Raw genomic sequence first — 16,634 nt, 5'->3', positions numbered from 1 at the left:
TTACAGCATGTGCAATAAATCTTCTATTTTCTATCTCCCTCTCTCTTTCTCTCCCTCTCTGATGTTAATAATATCAATGGGAGTAGCCTTTATACTCTATTCTAATAGCTGGATTCTTTTCGCCGAGCCACTAACCACCAGATTTTTTATATAAAAGGTTTTTTTAATACTAAACAAAGTATGAGGGTGGTGAAACAAAACTTAAATGTTAATTATGTCTTAATAATCTTCAATCTTCAAGCATATTTAAGTCTTTTGCAATTTGTTTCTCTGATTGGGAAAGAAAGATTCCAGAGAGTGCATTGAATTCAAAGTTCAGGACTTAGATTTCGTTGGTTGGATATATTTCAATGTTATCTGTGATCAACCGCTTATACTTAGTAATTACAGTGTGGTTCGTATAGAGAAATTCAGGTTTGGAGTTGTTGAAGAGAATTTAGCTATCGATAAAACCACGCCCTTCATAATCTAGTGTTGGATCTTAAAATGAAAAAGTTCTAAGGAAACTTGGGCTAATAATTTCCGAGTATAAGTTTGAAATCATCAACCCGCATTGAGCAAGCCTGGCAATTAATGCTCAAACCTTCTATGTATAAGAAGAGACCTTTGGTCAGCAATAACCACTTATAGGTTGTTGATGTGTGAAGATATAATATACATAGACTAATAACTAAAGCTAAAGAAGTCGCTAACACTAAACCTCATGTATAATTCATGACAAAACAAAACAGCTTAGCACTAATAACATTAGGAGTGAACAACCTCAACAAAAATGAAGTCCTTGACTTCTAACTTTCACTAATGGCTGAATAGCCAACTTGTTGACTGTAACCTTCAACCTTTGGAGACGAGACATCAAGTAAACAAGTTCCACGTGGAACCAGTCTGATAGCAAGTGCTGGTGAAGTTGTAAAAAGTTGAGTGCTTTCATTTTCTACAGAAACTGTATTAGTAAAATACCTCAATCTTATTGATTAGGTACTAAGCCTCATAGATTGGTTACTAGAGAAACAAACTCACGGGTGAGAAGGTCAATGCCCAGCAGTCCAAGTAAAGACGAATATCATTAAAAAATTTGAGATTATAGAATACAAACGAGCAGACTGGTCACCTGGTGGTAAGCGATCAGCGCCGCCCATGGACATGGCAACACCAGCGGAGTCATAAGTGCATTGCCACCCTATTAAAAAGAATACGCTCTTTTCTTGAAAGTAATTCGCATAATTCTCGATAATAAGCATATAGTTTTGATTCTTAACGCCAGATGACTGGATCATTTTGATCAGAAACATGGACACGGGCGAAATTATGTTCAAATGGAAGATATTCACCCTCATATTTGGGATATACAACAACCATAGGACTTACTAAGTAAATGTAGGTTAATTGATCAACATTTGAGTAAAATATATGACACAAATTCAAAATCCCTAGACTAGCCGGTGAAAGTAAGGCGAAACGGACCCTAATCGCAATCTGATACGCTGTGGGTGTCACCTTACTAGACCAAGTCAACTGACACGTTCCGGAACAATTAGCTGGTACACCTACAGTCCATTGCTAATCCTAATCCTAATGTACTTAAGTTATATTATATCTACTGCAATATAGCCTGTCTGTAAATAAACTTAATAGAGTGCCTGCTGTCGGTCGAAATCAAACTAACATGAAATAATCAATATTCAAGCGAGACAAACAAGGTACTTACGGACATTAAACTCTGTGTATGAAATTGATAGTTTTTTTAAACGTTGTTAACGTTGAAATCCTATGGTTGGGCCCTAGGATCTTCTCCTGTGTCGCACATGATACCCAGACCCGAAACAACAAATTGTGGATCACATTGCTCCGTGCGGGAATCAAACCTGCTACATTGGGGCACTCAGTTGCCAGCTATCGCGCTAACCGTACAGTCAATTTAATCACAGAAAATAGAAAACACATCGGCAAACAAAGTTTTCATCCAACTTAAACCCTTAAAGGCACGTCCTTAAGTCGCAATTCCAGTATCAGCTTAAGCAACAATCAAGCATAGATCTACTAGATAAGCAGCAATAAGGATATTGATCAACACATCGCTTGATTACTTTGTTTCTATTTACATATCCGATGTTGAAGGGAATATGGAAATTGTAATTGATGGCATTGTAATGAAAGACTAGTCGGAAGCTAGCAATAATATTAATAGGGCTTCGACCTTTTGTAACTTGCATCGTTGCAAGTTCACCTTAGTTGCGGCGAACGAGTATTAATTATAGAACATTGAAAAGCAAAGGAAATTAGGTCAATCGAAGAAAATAACTATTGAACGACGAAACAATGAATGAAAATGATGGCTGGAAACAATTGGAAGCAATCAACGAAAACCTTGATTACCACAGGGTGAATGAAAAACAGAGTACCTAGCCTACACTATGTAGTATGACCAATGACTGCGCGCATTTCATCCTGGCTGTATTTATTCAGCGTACAAACTTTTACCAACAACGCATTGCAAACAAAGTTCTGCATGGCCAGCCATGAGAGTACCACTGTATACTCCCTCTATAGCTGCACATGTCACAGTTTTTTGCAACGTCTCTTAATTGTCCATTGTTATTTTTAGATATACAACTTAAACATACAGTTTGAATTCGTATGATGCTTAAAAAGACAATGAAACGACGTACTTTGTCGAAACAATTGAAACACGAAGACTATCGCATCGTACAAGATATCGTTTGCTATGAAAATAGTTAAACGTAATAAATTAATAACAATACGCTTAAAGGTTACCACAGGCCCGCATCGTACGTATCGCACGCATCGTACGCAACAGATTTTAGTTTGCCTTGTATAGAAACTCATACAATCGCGTCCACTGATCCATCGTACGCACCGCATCATCAGCAATGCCTACATGCGATGCATACGATGCAGGCATGTGGACGCGTGTATTTTGCCGGTTAATGGGTTAAGATGTGTTTACAATACAACTGCAACTTCGTCACAGTAAGGTACTTAAATATAAAAAAATAAACACTAACCTGTAAACAGGGGCACAAAGGCCACCTCCGTCGAAGTGCATGCGGCATCTTCTTGCGCGGCGGCTCGGGCTCGGCCGGGGGCTCGCCGCACGCCCAGCGCACGAGGCGCGTGCGCGCAGCCTCCGCCACCTCCAGCCCGCGCGACCACGACGGTAGACCCTGCAGAAGATGGAGAGGAACAGGTTAATGAAGTGGAAAATGTAAGACACTTCAATAATACTAATGTTTTAAAGTAAATGCTTATATACAGTTATACTTATATACAGTTATACTTAAAACATAATCTGTAAGTTGGAATAGATAGCTCATCTAATTGCGCTGAAGGACAGCTCTAAGTTAGATAAGATTTATTTATTTAAAACCTCTGAATAGAAAATGTGAAAAGTGTAAATAAATTAAAACACTTATCACAGAATCAAAAGAAAGCCAACATTGTAATATTTACACAGCTACTGACAATTGATAAAAATAGAATAAGATAACACAAAGAAAAACATACTTTTATGAAAACTATGAGTCACATCCACGTAAAATCATTAGATAATGGAAATTGTGTTCGAAGTAAATTACAGATATTAATAATAAAAACCAAGATGCTGTAAATCATTATCTAGAAATTAATTATTGCTGTTATTCAATAATCTTTAAACCTTAACTTACAATAACCCTAAAAAATAAACATCATCTAGAATTTTAGTTTTTCTAGATAATCGAAATTTTCTCCAACAAATGTCAGTAAGTACTTACTTGTATTTGTCAGTAAGTACTTAAGTTACACTCATAATTAGAACAAAACTTATCGGTATTTAAATGTATAAATATAATAATGTGGGTGTGGGATAGAAAAAAACATACAGAAAACTAACCACAAAACCAAGACGAACCATAATAATAAAATCACACACACATCATAACTCATCACCCTATTTCTCATAGCATGAAAAACATGCAAATCAAAACTGTGCAAGATCATGTCAGTCAAGGCCATTCGTATCGCGAAGCTGCGCGCACGCAACTTCACTCACACGTAATAACGGTATCAGTTATGCTTAACGCGGTTTTAAGAGCGAGAGTGAACGTTTAGTTATGAGTGGAGTGACGAGCAAGAACATGTCGTATATTTTATAGTTATGATATATTATATATCAGCTGTTATTTTCCAGAAACATAGGTAAACTTATAGATATAACAACATTCTCGTCAGTATTTTAATTATCCTTTTCGACAAGGACGATTTTACTCTTCTAAGGTCAAAAATGAGAATTTGAGAATGGTTCTGGAATTAGACTACTCTTTTTAACTAAACTCGAAACGCCGAATAACAAGTAAGTCATAAAGCTCAACGTATGACCATATTATTACGTATTGTTACATCAAGCTACAGTCTATTTCTCACCACTAAACGAATAACACACATAACACTGACGGAAAAGCGAAAACGTTTGTCTAAAACTTTCTTCCGACAGTTCCGACAGATGCGCTGACGCAACTGATCGGAATAGGAAATCTCGGTTACGGCGAATGAGAATTCTAATGTTAAAAAGCAGAAACTAGTTCATACTATTGCCATTATAAACGATATAAATATTCATATTTGAAATGGTAATGATAAAAACTTTCGTATCCATTTTCCTTATTCAGTGCTGTTGAAGAATCAGAAACGTTTTAATACAATGCTTAAATTTATCCTTATTATATTAATAAATGAAAATAAAAATATTATGGTCAAAAGTAAATTGAAATTTTCACAGCAACCGGTTTGGTTGAATCTTTGATACGTTATACTTCCATTACAAGAAATACAAAACAGTTCCGCAAAAAAAACATAACCAAGGAACTTTACAGTTCCACATACATTAATTAGCAATAAATCAATGATCTAACACACGAATAATCATCTGATTGATCGTGATGACTAAGTCAATTTGGATGCATCAAGTCCATTTAAAAATGCCAAAACAGCACTTAATACTATTGCATAAACCGATGACCCAGAATAAGAACTTTTTAAAATTTTCAATAACGTTTTGCATAACACTGATGTTAATTAACCGTTCACCGTTTGACAGGAGATGAAAACAAACAAAGATTATGTTATCCAAGTTATAAATGTAATTATGAATGAACCAAATGAGACAATGGAACTAAAATGTCAAGGGTAAGATGAGGAAGATGACATTAAGAGCTAAGAAAACAAAGATCATCAATAAGATTAATTTAAAGAAGTACTTGACTTATTCACTGTTGATTTAAAGAGGCATGAATGTTTTTTTTAATCAAAAATTTTAATGCCGATGATAATATTTAGATAAAAGCTATTGACAGATAAATGGAAAGGCTGCAAATGATGAAAGAAACACAGACATAGTATATTTTATAATATTATATAAAAACTGCTAATACAGTTACTAATGTTACTAAAAGCAACAGTGCACAAAAACCACAAATTTGAAGAAAATTAAATAGACTTTGTAAGGTTATTTGAAACAACTTGCGACATTTAATTTTATTGTAATGCCTTCGTATTTCAATTGATTTAATGTGATTATAGAATAATGTGTAGCAACAGTTAAAATACGATCCACTTATACCTGTTCTTAGAAAATCGATTCGATAAACTGTGTCTAAGCTAAAGGGTAATAAAGTATTAATGTGTGAATTATGTTTTCAATCCCACGCTTGGTGGATAAGTTACATATCTGCCAACACTGTTGCTGAGTTATGAGATACATTATAGCTATAATCAGAAGACATAATTTCACTTTGTCTAAAGCCAATATCAGTATTAAAAAACCAAACAGTGTCAACATTATCTTCATCATTACATTCAATTAAAATAATCACCTTAGCTTCTTGAACAAAAAATCGTACAAAAAAGAATCTTGTAAGATCCTCATTTAGATTTCAAACGGTAGTAATTGTTTTCAACTTTCTACCATGACTGATAACTTAATAAAGATAATATCCATTACAAACACAATTTTCAGGTATAAACCGTTAATAGGAATTCAATTTTATCTTTCTTCTTAGCCTATTGACCTCATGAATAAAACAAGCAAAAGTTCTATTGAAAGCAATTATTTCTGAACTTTCATACTTTAACACTAATTATTATTAATTTGTTAGAAAATTGCATTTATTTGTGATTTGTAGGAATTATAGAATCAGAGAAACGAACAAGAAGAATCTTAGTCTAGACTTTGATCATGCTAAACGAGTACACCTATCTGTGATAGTTCTGGTAGATAGAACTACAATCTATGTCATTAGATTAATACGTATAGTAGCAGTGTATAAATAATTCACAAACACATAAATTTAATATTAGCTGGTATTGAAAGACCTTTCAAAGACTAACGAAAAGTTATTTCCAACCCACTTAGCATAGGATAAAATACCACTCAAACTAACTTATCAGCCAGCCCCACGAATTCACTTAACTTTAAACACGAGACCATTTCAATATCATGACTATAATCTAATTAATTACCCTCAGACAGCCATCTTATCTAAACTTAGTAATTTATGCACACCCATCATGATTTAGTTTAGCGTTTGTTTCGACACCGATCTGAGCTATTGTTCCGTTGAACTTTTGTATGGCATTTACTGAACTGTTGCGAATTGATCATAAAGCTATGATAAACGAATGTGATGTTTCGATGTTTCGCTAGTCGGTAGTAAGTATTCGAAAAATGTGTGTGACGATGTATGGATTAACTGTTCGGATGCATGGGTGATTAATTTCGCGGTTGGATGTAGGTGTGGTTATAAATAGCTGTGTAATTGGGAAAACCGTTTGTTTCCGTTTTGCTGTTAAAATTTCTAAGATGCCTAAATTCTTGGTCACGAGTCACGAACAAAATGCAAACAAATGAAAAATTTAGTATCAGATAATTTAATAGAAACAATGATAGATCTAATGTCAAAGATCGCAACAGCAGTCAACACCTATCAAGAACAACCTTGCAATAAAACACACAGAGCGCATCTTTCACCACAGCAAAACAAAGGCGTGTCGAAAGCCTTTGCCAAATCTAAGAAAACGAGCTAAAACAAAAACGTAATTCCTTAGTTTCGACACAAAAACAATGTGAATGCTAAAAAGTGTAACAGATAGGTACTTTCGAAGCGTCAAGTGTAGTGTGTCAAGAGGGTACGCTTGGTATGGGAAGCACGTAGGAGCGATGGGTGAGTGACACACTAGGACGCGGTGAAAGTGAACGTGATGCCTAAAATTTTCATGTGAATAGACGTTGTGGAATTTATTATGATAGTGTTGATTGATAAGGACTATTGTTACAATCTATTACTAAGTACGTGGATACACTATTAAAATAAAATATTGCTTTGATAGAAGAAATAATTTTCTCAGACCATCCAAATCGGTTATTACCTATAATATTATCAACAAATTTGCGTTCAGATTGAGACTCGTGCCTTAAATTTTAATATTCGTTTACATAAACGTAACCTAACACTGTCACAGTTCACGGCAAATCATTATCATCTCCACTTTCATTTCTTTTTAAATCGTCTACAGATTGTATCGTATTGTTTCTTGTTTTAATTATTTACGTTGTATTGTTACTCATCCTAGATTTTTCTTTGAGAAAGTATTACACCAAAAAATCGCATGTTTCTTTCTCCTAGCTTTTGTCTGGGTCGATGTTTACACATTTCTGTCTAAGTTAGTTTATGTCTATATTTACTTGGAATGGTTACAATTTGAATCTTGTATCATTTTCATGAGTGTAGTCTAAAACGTTCCGGGGCTGCTGACTACCTAACGGGTTTACTGGCTCTATAAGCTGGAGTAGAAACGGGGTGCTTTTTAGTCAGTAAGAGTCTGACACTCCCTCTCGTCTCGCCTAAGGTGGGAGAAGTCATAGGATGATTTTCACCCCTCAAATACAAAAGTCCAAAATGTTTAAAATGACTGCTTTTACATGGTTTATTATTTACTTAGATGACTTTGTTTACGACTTGAAGTAGGACATGTTTACGAGTAAGATGTACTACCTGTAGCTTTCGGTTTACTTTGGATTTCTCATGACTTGCTGTATTTGAAAGCGTTTGACACATTCATTCAAAACACAAGTATCTTATTGTGAGTAGAAATCTTAATGTTGGCTTTATTTAACTGAAAATACGAATGACTTTACAACATTCACAAAGAAGACCTTAAAAAGAGAACTGTTGGTTTTTCTGAATTGGGCTTAAACCCAATTCAGAAAAATGGCAAACATCTCAATTACTTCTATTAAAACTAGCAGGTCTTAACCTGCTATTTAAAAAGCATCATAAAAATTAATGGCTCAATTACTTCTATTAAAACTGTAGTAGCCATATTGTTATCAAAGTATCTACACGCAGTTGAACTCTGAAAAATAAATAGACTAAGCTCGTCGAGTATTGACACAACATGTTTGTCCAGTGCTCTCACGACATTCCACTAAGAACTACCCAAATAGACGTGGTACTATACGGAGTGAATCATACTGACGAAGTGTAATAAAGGACTTAAAGATAGTAAATTAATACCACCAGATAAAAATAAAGAAATATTTATTTTACCATGTGTGATTAATGTACGTTATTTTAAGAGACCAGCACTTTATTTTCTATAATATTTTCTTTATGAATTTTAATAACATACCTGACCAACATTAGCATAATACTTTAATACCTCGCATATGGAAATTAAATCATAAAACTAAGTGAAAATCAAATTAAAAACTTGATTACCATAGAAACTAGTTTAGAACCAAACTGCTACATAGTTGAGTAATGAAAATTGCATCAAATCATTAGGCATGTATGGTCGAATGCGTGCGCGCATATTTCGTTACTGATCTTAGTTATACAGATTAAATTAAGGTCTTGTCAAATCCTTGACATCTTCAACATTAGAATATGTAAAGTTAATTACGCACAAAAACCAATTTGATGCGTTATTTGTAAATTGGCACAACATCTATCATTATTTACGTATTTAGGTTACCTTAACGAACGCTCTTTGCTGGGATTAATTTTAGATAAAGTTTATTTCTTAGGAATTCCGACTTATACAATAAACTTTATTTAAGACACGTCTTAATCCCGATACTCCTAGACGGCAAAGAATGACACAATCAGATCTAATTAATCAGTTCTTAGTTATAACTAATTTTCTAGCATAATAACTAATTTTCCAAAAGCCACATACGAACAAATTCAATCTTCGTGCATTTGTTTACTTCTCCCGCTTTGGGTGAGCCCAGAGGGAGTATCAGACTCTTACTGACTAAAAACTACCCCGTTCCTTCTCCTGCTTTGAGCCGGACTCCGGTAACCTGTTGCGTTATACAGCTCCAGATCTTAATCATGCTATTAGAAAAACCAATTCAAACAAGAAATTATAAAATTATTCCAGGCCCAAAAACCAACCTCAAGATTATGTTCAACATTCAAGCCTAAGACCATTTAAATGACGCGTTGGATAAACCAATCTCCGCATACTACACATTGATTGATACAAGTACCATTAATCATTACATCAATATAAAAGACCTAGGCAATACAAATTACCTCGTTTCCTTATTACCTACGTCATTATGTAAGCTAAGTGGTGCTTTCGCTTCGATTATGTGTATAGTAATCCAGTTTTTAAACATGCTAGGTAGGCGTTTTGGCTGCGTACTGCCGGATTACCGGGGCTTCGACTCGAAAAGCAGGAGTAGGAACGGGGCGGTTTTTAGTCAGTAAGAGTCTGACACTCCCTGTCGCCTCACCCAAAACGGGAGAAGTCATTGGATGATTCTGCACACTAAAAACAAGTTACGCCTTTTCAAATAGCAGGAAAGCATTTGATACCTATATCATGCACATATTGAGCCGAATAATGAAAAATACTTAAATAAAAAAAATTAAAAAGTGAACTAAAAACCCTTTCTCAATAGAAACCCATGGAAAAACTAATACATCCGTGATCCAAATAGTGGTACACGTACAACAAACAAGATATTTATTGTAGACACAACATATCATGGTGGCCTGATTGCGAACGATGCCAGAGTCTGAATAATTCATGGCACATCGCACACACGTACTGGAAAGGGAACAAATAAAAGTGCAGCAATCATCAATTTATATGTTAATTGTATTGATAATGAAGTAAAATAAACCTAGAAAGACAACAAAGTAGTAGAGAAAATGGTTGAAATAAGGTTTCAATTTACAGAACGTATAGACGATAACGTTTTGAAAGAAATAAAATAGAACAAAGTTAGTGAAAAGAAATTAAATGAAAATTTCATACCAAAACGTATTTTTAAAGTGAATTGTTTGGCAAAAACTGCAACAAAGTTCTTTCCAAAGAGTAAAATATTTTGAATCGTCTTTTACCTACAAATTTTTGCTTCATCATCTACGATCTTACCTCCATCTACATTGAAGCTTATTACCAAAAAGGTTAATGTTTTAGTATACAGACGTGGTATGTAATCTTTCGGTACAATATTATTATCCTTGTCTAAATAAGTATGTCAATAAACTACATTAACAACTAGATGTGTTTAGTATTAATACATAAACAGAGTTCAATGATTCTTGAATAACTTAATGTGCCAATTTGGCGTTGAATCTTCTGGCCAAGAATATTTACTGCCGACTATAATTCACGTTTTATATGCTAAAGAGCTAACATGGCTGAATTTTAGTAGACTAGTAATTCTAACTGAACAAAGCATCACGTAGTTATAAATGCTTTGAATAAACTTTTAAAACCCATCCTAACAATAACATAAATAAACGGTTTAATTTCAACAATCAAACAAATACCGATTAATCGATTTTTAAATAATCAATATCGATACTACGAATCGATTGTTACAGCACGCCCATATAATGGAAGTGCACTACGTTACGTATGAACAGATCGGAACCAGCAGCCGGATCTAACATCGATAAAACATGTTACATCACTAATAAATAGTGTTGACCTCAATTATTTATTATGTAATTAGTGTTGCCAGTACTACGATACGTGGTGGCCGTAATTTGTTAGCTGTCCATCTCCAAAAGTGATTGGTCTTTTTGTCCGATACTGGTTTTTATCTTGACAAGTAACTATTGTGTTTCTTACGCATGCATAACTTGACCAGTGAATGTTTAAGCTGTTAATACCATACCATAACATGAGATTAAAACCAGAAAAATTGATATCAGTATTTAGGTACATTAAAAATAAAAAAGCCAACATTGTTATAGAAAATAATGACAATAGCCAAATTGTCTTTACGACACAACAAAAAGCATATTCAATTTGTAGTAATTGTCAACAATTTTTTTACGCATTACGTCCCGTAATGTCCCAACTCTGCCCATCCCTTCAGGGATAAAAGGCGTGACGTTGCATAAAATTACTAGAATTCTGTACTTAAAACAAGCCATTAAATAAAGGAACATCATTTACGATGGTATCTAAACGCATCACATAAAAGTTCAGCGAAAGCCTTTTTACTTCTCTGCACAAAGATCATGATAATGATGTCGATTTCACTTGAAATCTTACATACGTTCAAATAGCAAGTAACCTTGTTCCCATGTTTGAAAAAAAGCATTTTGCACCATAAAATTTCAGTAATAAAGTTCAAAATCTATTACAATTATTGGGGTAGCTTCACGTGCTCATATCTTGATCTGCACATACTTCGTTGCAGTGACTCAAATGATCTAAACTATTCGCTATTGAACTATGACATCAATGCATTACTGCTTATACAATTGAGAATGTACGTTGTGATCTCATACAGGAATTTGGAACACAGATTTAGCCACTAGAAGATAGATAAAATCAGATAGGCGTATTTTATCAAAGAATTTTCAGGGAAGGAGAGATTAAAGACATGATGTAATTAGAAGACGTGGTCTAGTATATATTAAGTGATATGAAAGAATTATATACTTTAACGTTCAAACTGAGGCCTAAAATAGGGATGACGACGGGGTATGAAAATTAAAAATCCATTTAGTCCATCAGGTAATGAAAAAATATTAAATACGTATTTTTTATTTTGTCATAATTATAAGATAGCATACTTACATAAATCGTATCAAAGTTTAGGATTGGGAGCGAATAAGTCATTTCTACGTATGAAGCGTACCTAAAACTTCAAGAGATATTACTTAAAGAGATATTAAAAATACATGTCTAATATTTTAAAATAATCAGTCTACAATAGTCATGTACCCTATTACAGTACAGCAACTAAAAAATGTAATTCGAATACCAAAACCAACAAAACTAGGAAGACACAAACCCAGCACAGATAAATCATAAACGCCTAACAATACTAACCGCAACTTTATTTAAACTTTCGAAGCTAGACGCTAAAGCTATAACACAGACGATACAACGACAATAAATCTTCAAGACAAGTTGTCGATCACGAGTCAAAAGCCATACTTGGCCAATTTGCCTACAAACAAACGGAATGACTATCAATACTAATATTTACAAATGCAAAGGTGTGTTTGTTTATTTGTCCGTCTTTCACGGCAAAACAGAGCACAGTATTCGCGTGATTTTTAAATGAAAATTATTGTTGTAGAGATGAACAGTGATGTAGATACCCCTTTCAGGCTACTTTATGTATCTTAATAACCTCCTACTTTCTTAAAATGAGGGGTGAAAATTTAATGGCGTATTCCGCAATTTCCTGGTTTTAAACTAAAAATTGGTATGCAATCTATATGCGAATAAGAAAAACCTAAAAATTGTATTTTTTCTTGCATAAAAAAGCGCGAGCGAAACCGCGTTCAGAAAGCTAGTTGACTATAAACGTTTCGTACGGGCGAAAGCTTACACGAAAGTCGAGGCATTATGAGCGGCCATCTTCACTGTCTGCCACTCAAAAATGTTATTGTTTCGCTTGAAATTCTTATCGATATTTCAATTTATACTAGACAAGGGAAAGTTTGTTGTTTTGTTGATTTTCTGCCAATCACGATCGGTGAATGAATAATAGCGCAAAATAATTCGTGAAAAATGACAATAATTGCAGTTACACCATGTCTTTGTCACATAACTTTTAGAATTTTGGAAGATAGAAAGAAAATCTGTTAGTTTTGTGTAATTTTAGATAATATTGTGGTATCTTCTGTCTTCTCTTGGTTGTCTACTCTTGGTGGTTCAACTTCAATCCATTTATAATGATTTAACATTTTATTAAGGTGATGAATCGTATCTTTTTTCAACTTTCACTGTGGTATTTTTGTTAGGTGTTGTCTTGTGTATTTTTCTTATGTCACGAACCATATTTTGCGTTCTGGGGACCATCGGCTAATGGTTTAGAAATACCCGTATTAAAAAGATATCCTAGCTAAAGAATTTCGCCGGTATCGTAAACTTGATAGATAAGTACAAGACAAAAGAAAATGATTACTTTCTAATTACTTCCTGGCATTAAACTGAAATAAAGTACGAATCAAGTTAATACTATCAAGGAAGAAAATTATTTAACACATTATCCATGTAAGGAAGACCTAGCCATATCGTAAAATATACGGAAACCAATTACGTTTCATAATTACAAGAAATACTTGTTTTGACAGTAATGTAGGTAAATGTGTAATGTAATAATGGGCACAGAGGAATAAGTACTAAAAATAAAACGCGAATCTTGAATGTTACGCAATTGATTGCATTCATTAAATGTTGACAAAACATGCCTTTACGAGTTACCAATCATGCGTTAACAGTCGTTCAATAAACAAAATCACAAGACCCAGGAAATGAGAAATCTTGTTGCAGAGGGCGCTACAAGCGTTGTCTTTGGCACTAACAAGACGTTATTATATTGTTTATGGTACAACTAGGTTTGTCATTTAAATGTGACAATGACAGTACAAAATTACCTACCAAGAACATACTGAAGAATGTCACTGCAAAGTTTACTTGTGAATTTAAGGAATTAATAAAATTGTTCTTTCTAAATACATTATCTGAACACCTTTTCATTATTTTATTTTCGCAGGTAAGTAAAAATCAGAAAATGCTTCAACTTATACAAAATTTAACACAGATGGCAAAACCCTAGAAAACCACTACATTTACAACACAAGTGAATACAAGCGAAACCACGCACAAAAGCAAGTACTACTATTATCTAACAATCGAACCAGCTAGATGCAGACCTATTCACTACAACGCTACATTACCTACTTGTCCAAACTACAATTCAGTTTTACATAACAAGTAATTTGAACGCTAACTAATTGTAGATACAAACATGGCCGACCTCTCCACTTTAACTCATCAATTGACATATTGCAACAGCCTTCATACGTGTGTCAAGTGTGAACACGATTTAAATGTATAAAAGCCAATCATAATAATTTAACCATTCGAGCTATTAAAAACTTCAAGTGAGCTTTGTTAAACTGAATAGCATCTTATTGTGTTGTTAATTAGGTCCATTAATGAGTGAGTGGTGGCAATTTGTACCTACAAATTGGTTAATGAATGTGTATTTTTGTGTTGCCCGCTAGATGTGATTTAGTGAATGAGGATTTGAGATTTTTAATTTTAATTGATGACTGTCAATGGTACATACTTACTTAGCAAGAAAATGTATGTTGCCGAAAATGGATTTTAGATACCTACTTCTTGTAATGTATACTATGTATTTTGACAGAATCATTCCGATGAAAGTCACACGCACAAAAAGCGCTTTTGAATAAACCATGATACAGCAAAAACTACAAAAATTCATAAAATATCACGAACTCACGATATAACGGAGTAATCGCTACCGTCGTAAAAACGAAAGAATTGACATGTTTATGGAGAATAACTCTTGCGCATATCGATTTTGAATTCAGAATTGAGACGTCAAAATGCCGGCAGAAATGCCCACACACGCGCAGTTTACGTGAAATGGATATTTTAAAGCAATATGGTGTAGTTTGTTTGGTCATAAAAATTGAACATCACTTACGCAAACGGGTACACATCGATCTATACAAATCCAGTTTACCATGGTCTCGCTTTATATGATATTTCCGCACATTCGACGGTCAGTTTATACTGGTTTTGTATACCTTGACATGTATGTGTATATTGTAAATATTACATCCTAGGAATATTTGAGTTGAATGAACTTGTTACGTGTGTACGCTAGAGTATATTTGAGTAAACACAATTATTTACGTAATAATGTCTATGAATAAAGTACTTTTGTGAATGAAACGAAGTGAGATTGTGACACGGATGGCTCGTCAAGGTAAAACTTTGACATTTTATTACTTATACTTCTCAGTTACGAGGACCTTAAGGTCCAAGGTCTTTGAAAGGTGGAACCTGAGGGCCTGAAACCAACTTACAAGACGTTAGAGCATAACTGGACATGAAAATCTACTAGATATGAAAATGGAGCTTTGATTAAATCAAGTCATATATGAAATTCAAATATACTTATTATATGTGTGCATATTAAGACACTTGCAACTTTCTCAATTTGATTACTATTTCAAAATTGAATGCAACTCAAAATTACTGAACCACGAATTTAATTTCTTATTGCAAATATGCATTTGCTTTAAATATTTATTTCATATGCATGAATAATCTTGTAACTTAACAATCTAGGCAGGCGTCGCTCAGTGCGGTGTGGAGGCAGTATAAATCGACGCTAAGTTATAATTTGAAAATCTGTAATACTGCCAAGTGCCAAGTATTCCAAGAATATGTCGGCAGACGTTCTGGCATCCATCGGCATTGTTTACATAAAATTTATAACGCCGACAAATTGTATAGGAACATCAGAAAACAATACAATTCTACTTGGAATACTAAACCAATAGGTGTTGTTCAAAGGATATTTTTTATGTCCCTTTTACCTGGAAATTCGTATTAAAACGTCTCATTAAACGCGAATAAAAATAATGTTGTGTGAAGTCAAATTTATTACGGGTATAAATTTGAATTCAAGTGACATTTAGGGGTTTTTGGTAGCTTTTCGATTAGGCTTTCGGTAACCTCACTCACACCAACGAAACACTACGCAGGCGTTGTTTCACGTCGGTTTTCTGTGAAGCCGTGGTAGTTACTCCGGTCGAGCCGGCCAACGCGTGCCGAAGCATGGCTCTTCACACTTAAAAATGTTTAGTTGAGAAGTAGTTGTTGTCATATTCGTATGTTTTTTTTAATCTATTAAGGATATCGTATCAAAGTATCGTTACTGATATTATTATGTATTTGTCCCACAATACTTTGCTGTTTTGTTTTTTAAAGACAACAGTTTGCTAACGGCTATATTTACTAGACAATGTTTTGCAATGTTTACCTAAACAATATAATCATCGTAGAACAATTATGTATTCTTCGATGTCCAACAAAAGAACCGAGTCACAAAACATACACTGTTTAGTGTTTACTTAAACTAATATTGTATACTTCTATTCATAGCTACTGGATGTTAAAACAATGGGTAGTGCAACAAACATCAGCTGTTCATTGAATCTATTTGATTCATTTAAAGAGGAATGAAGAATTTTGTTGAATACTGCACGGTTGGCGCGAAGGCTGGGCAAGATGGAGCGGATTGGATTCCCGAACGGAACTTC

General features: G+C 34.0%; 1 protein-coding gene across 4 annotated transcripts in view; it reads right to left on the bottom strand.

Annotated features, from left to right (window-relative positions):
* Positions 1 to 16,634, bottom strand: part of LOC118267631 (disheveled-associated activator of morphogenesis 1) — a 122,976-nt gene that overhangs the window by 49,507 nt on the left and 56,835 nt on the right. For all 4 annotated transcript variants that reach the window (XM_050694340.1, XM_050694339.1, XM_050694338.1 and 1 more), the window contains one exon: positions 3,027 to 3,185. In XM_050694340.1, coding sequence (XP_050550297.1) covers positions 3,027 to 3,074 — 48 coding nt within the window. In that variant the 5' untranslated portion in view covers positions 3,075 to 3,185. The remainder of the gene's footprint in view (positions 1 to 3,026; positions 3,186 to 16,634) is intronic.

The sequence above is a fragment of the Spodoptera frugiperda genome, chromosome 6 (assembly GCF_023101765.2).
Source record: "Spodoptera frugiperda isolate SF20-4 chromosome 6, AGI-APGP_CSIRO_Sfru_2.0, whole genome shotgun sequence".
Classification (NCBI taxonomy): Eukaryota; Metazoa; Arthropoda; class Insecta; order Lepidoptera; family Noctuidae; genus Spodoptera; species Spodoptera frugiperda.
Note: the sequence above shows the minus strand (reverse complement) of the source record. Positions and strands in the feature narration are given on the sequence as shown.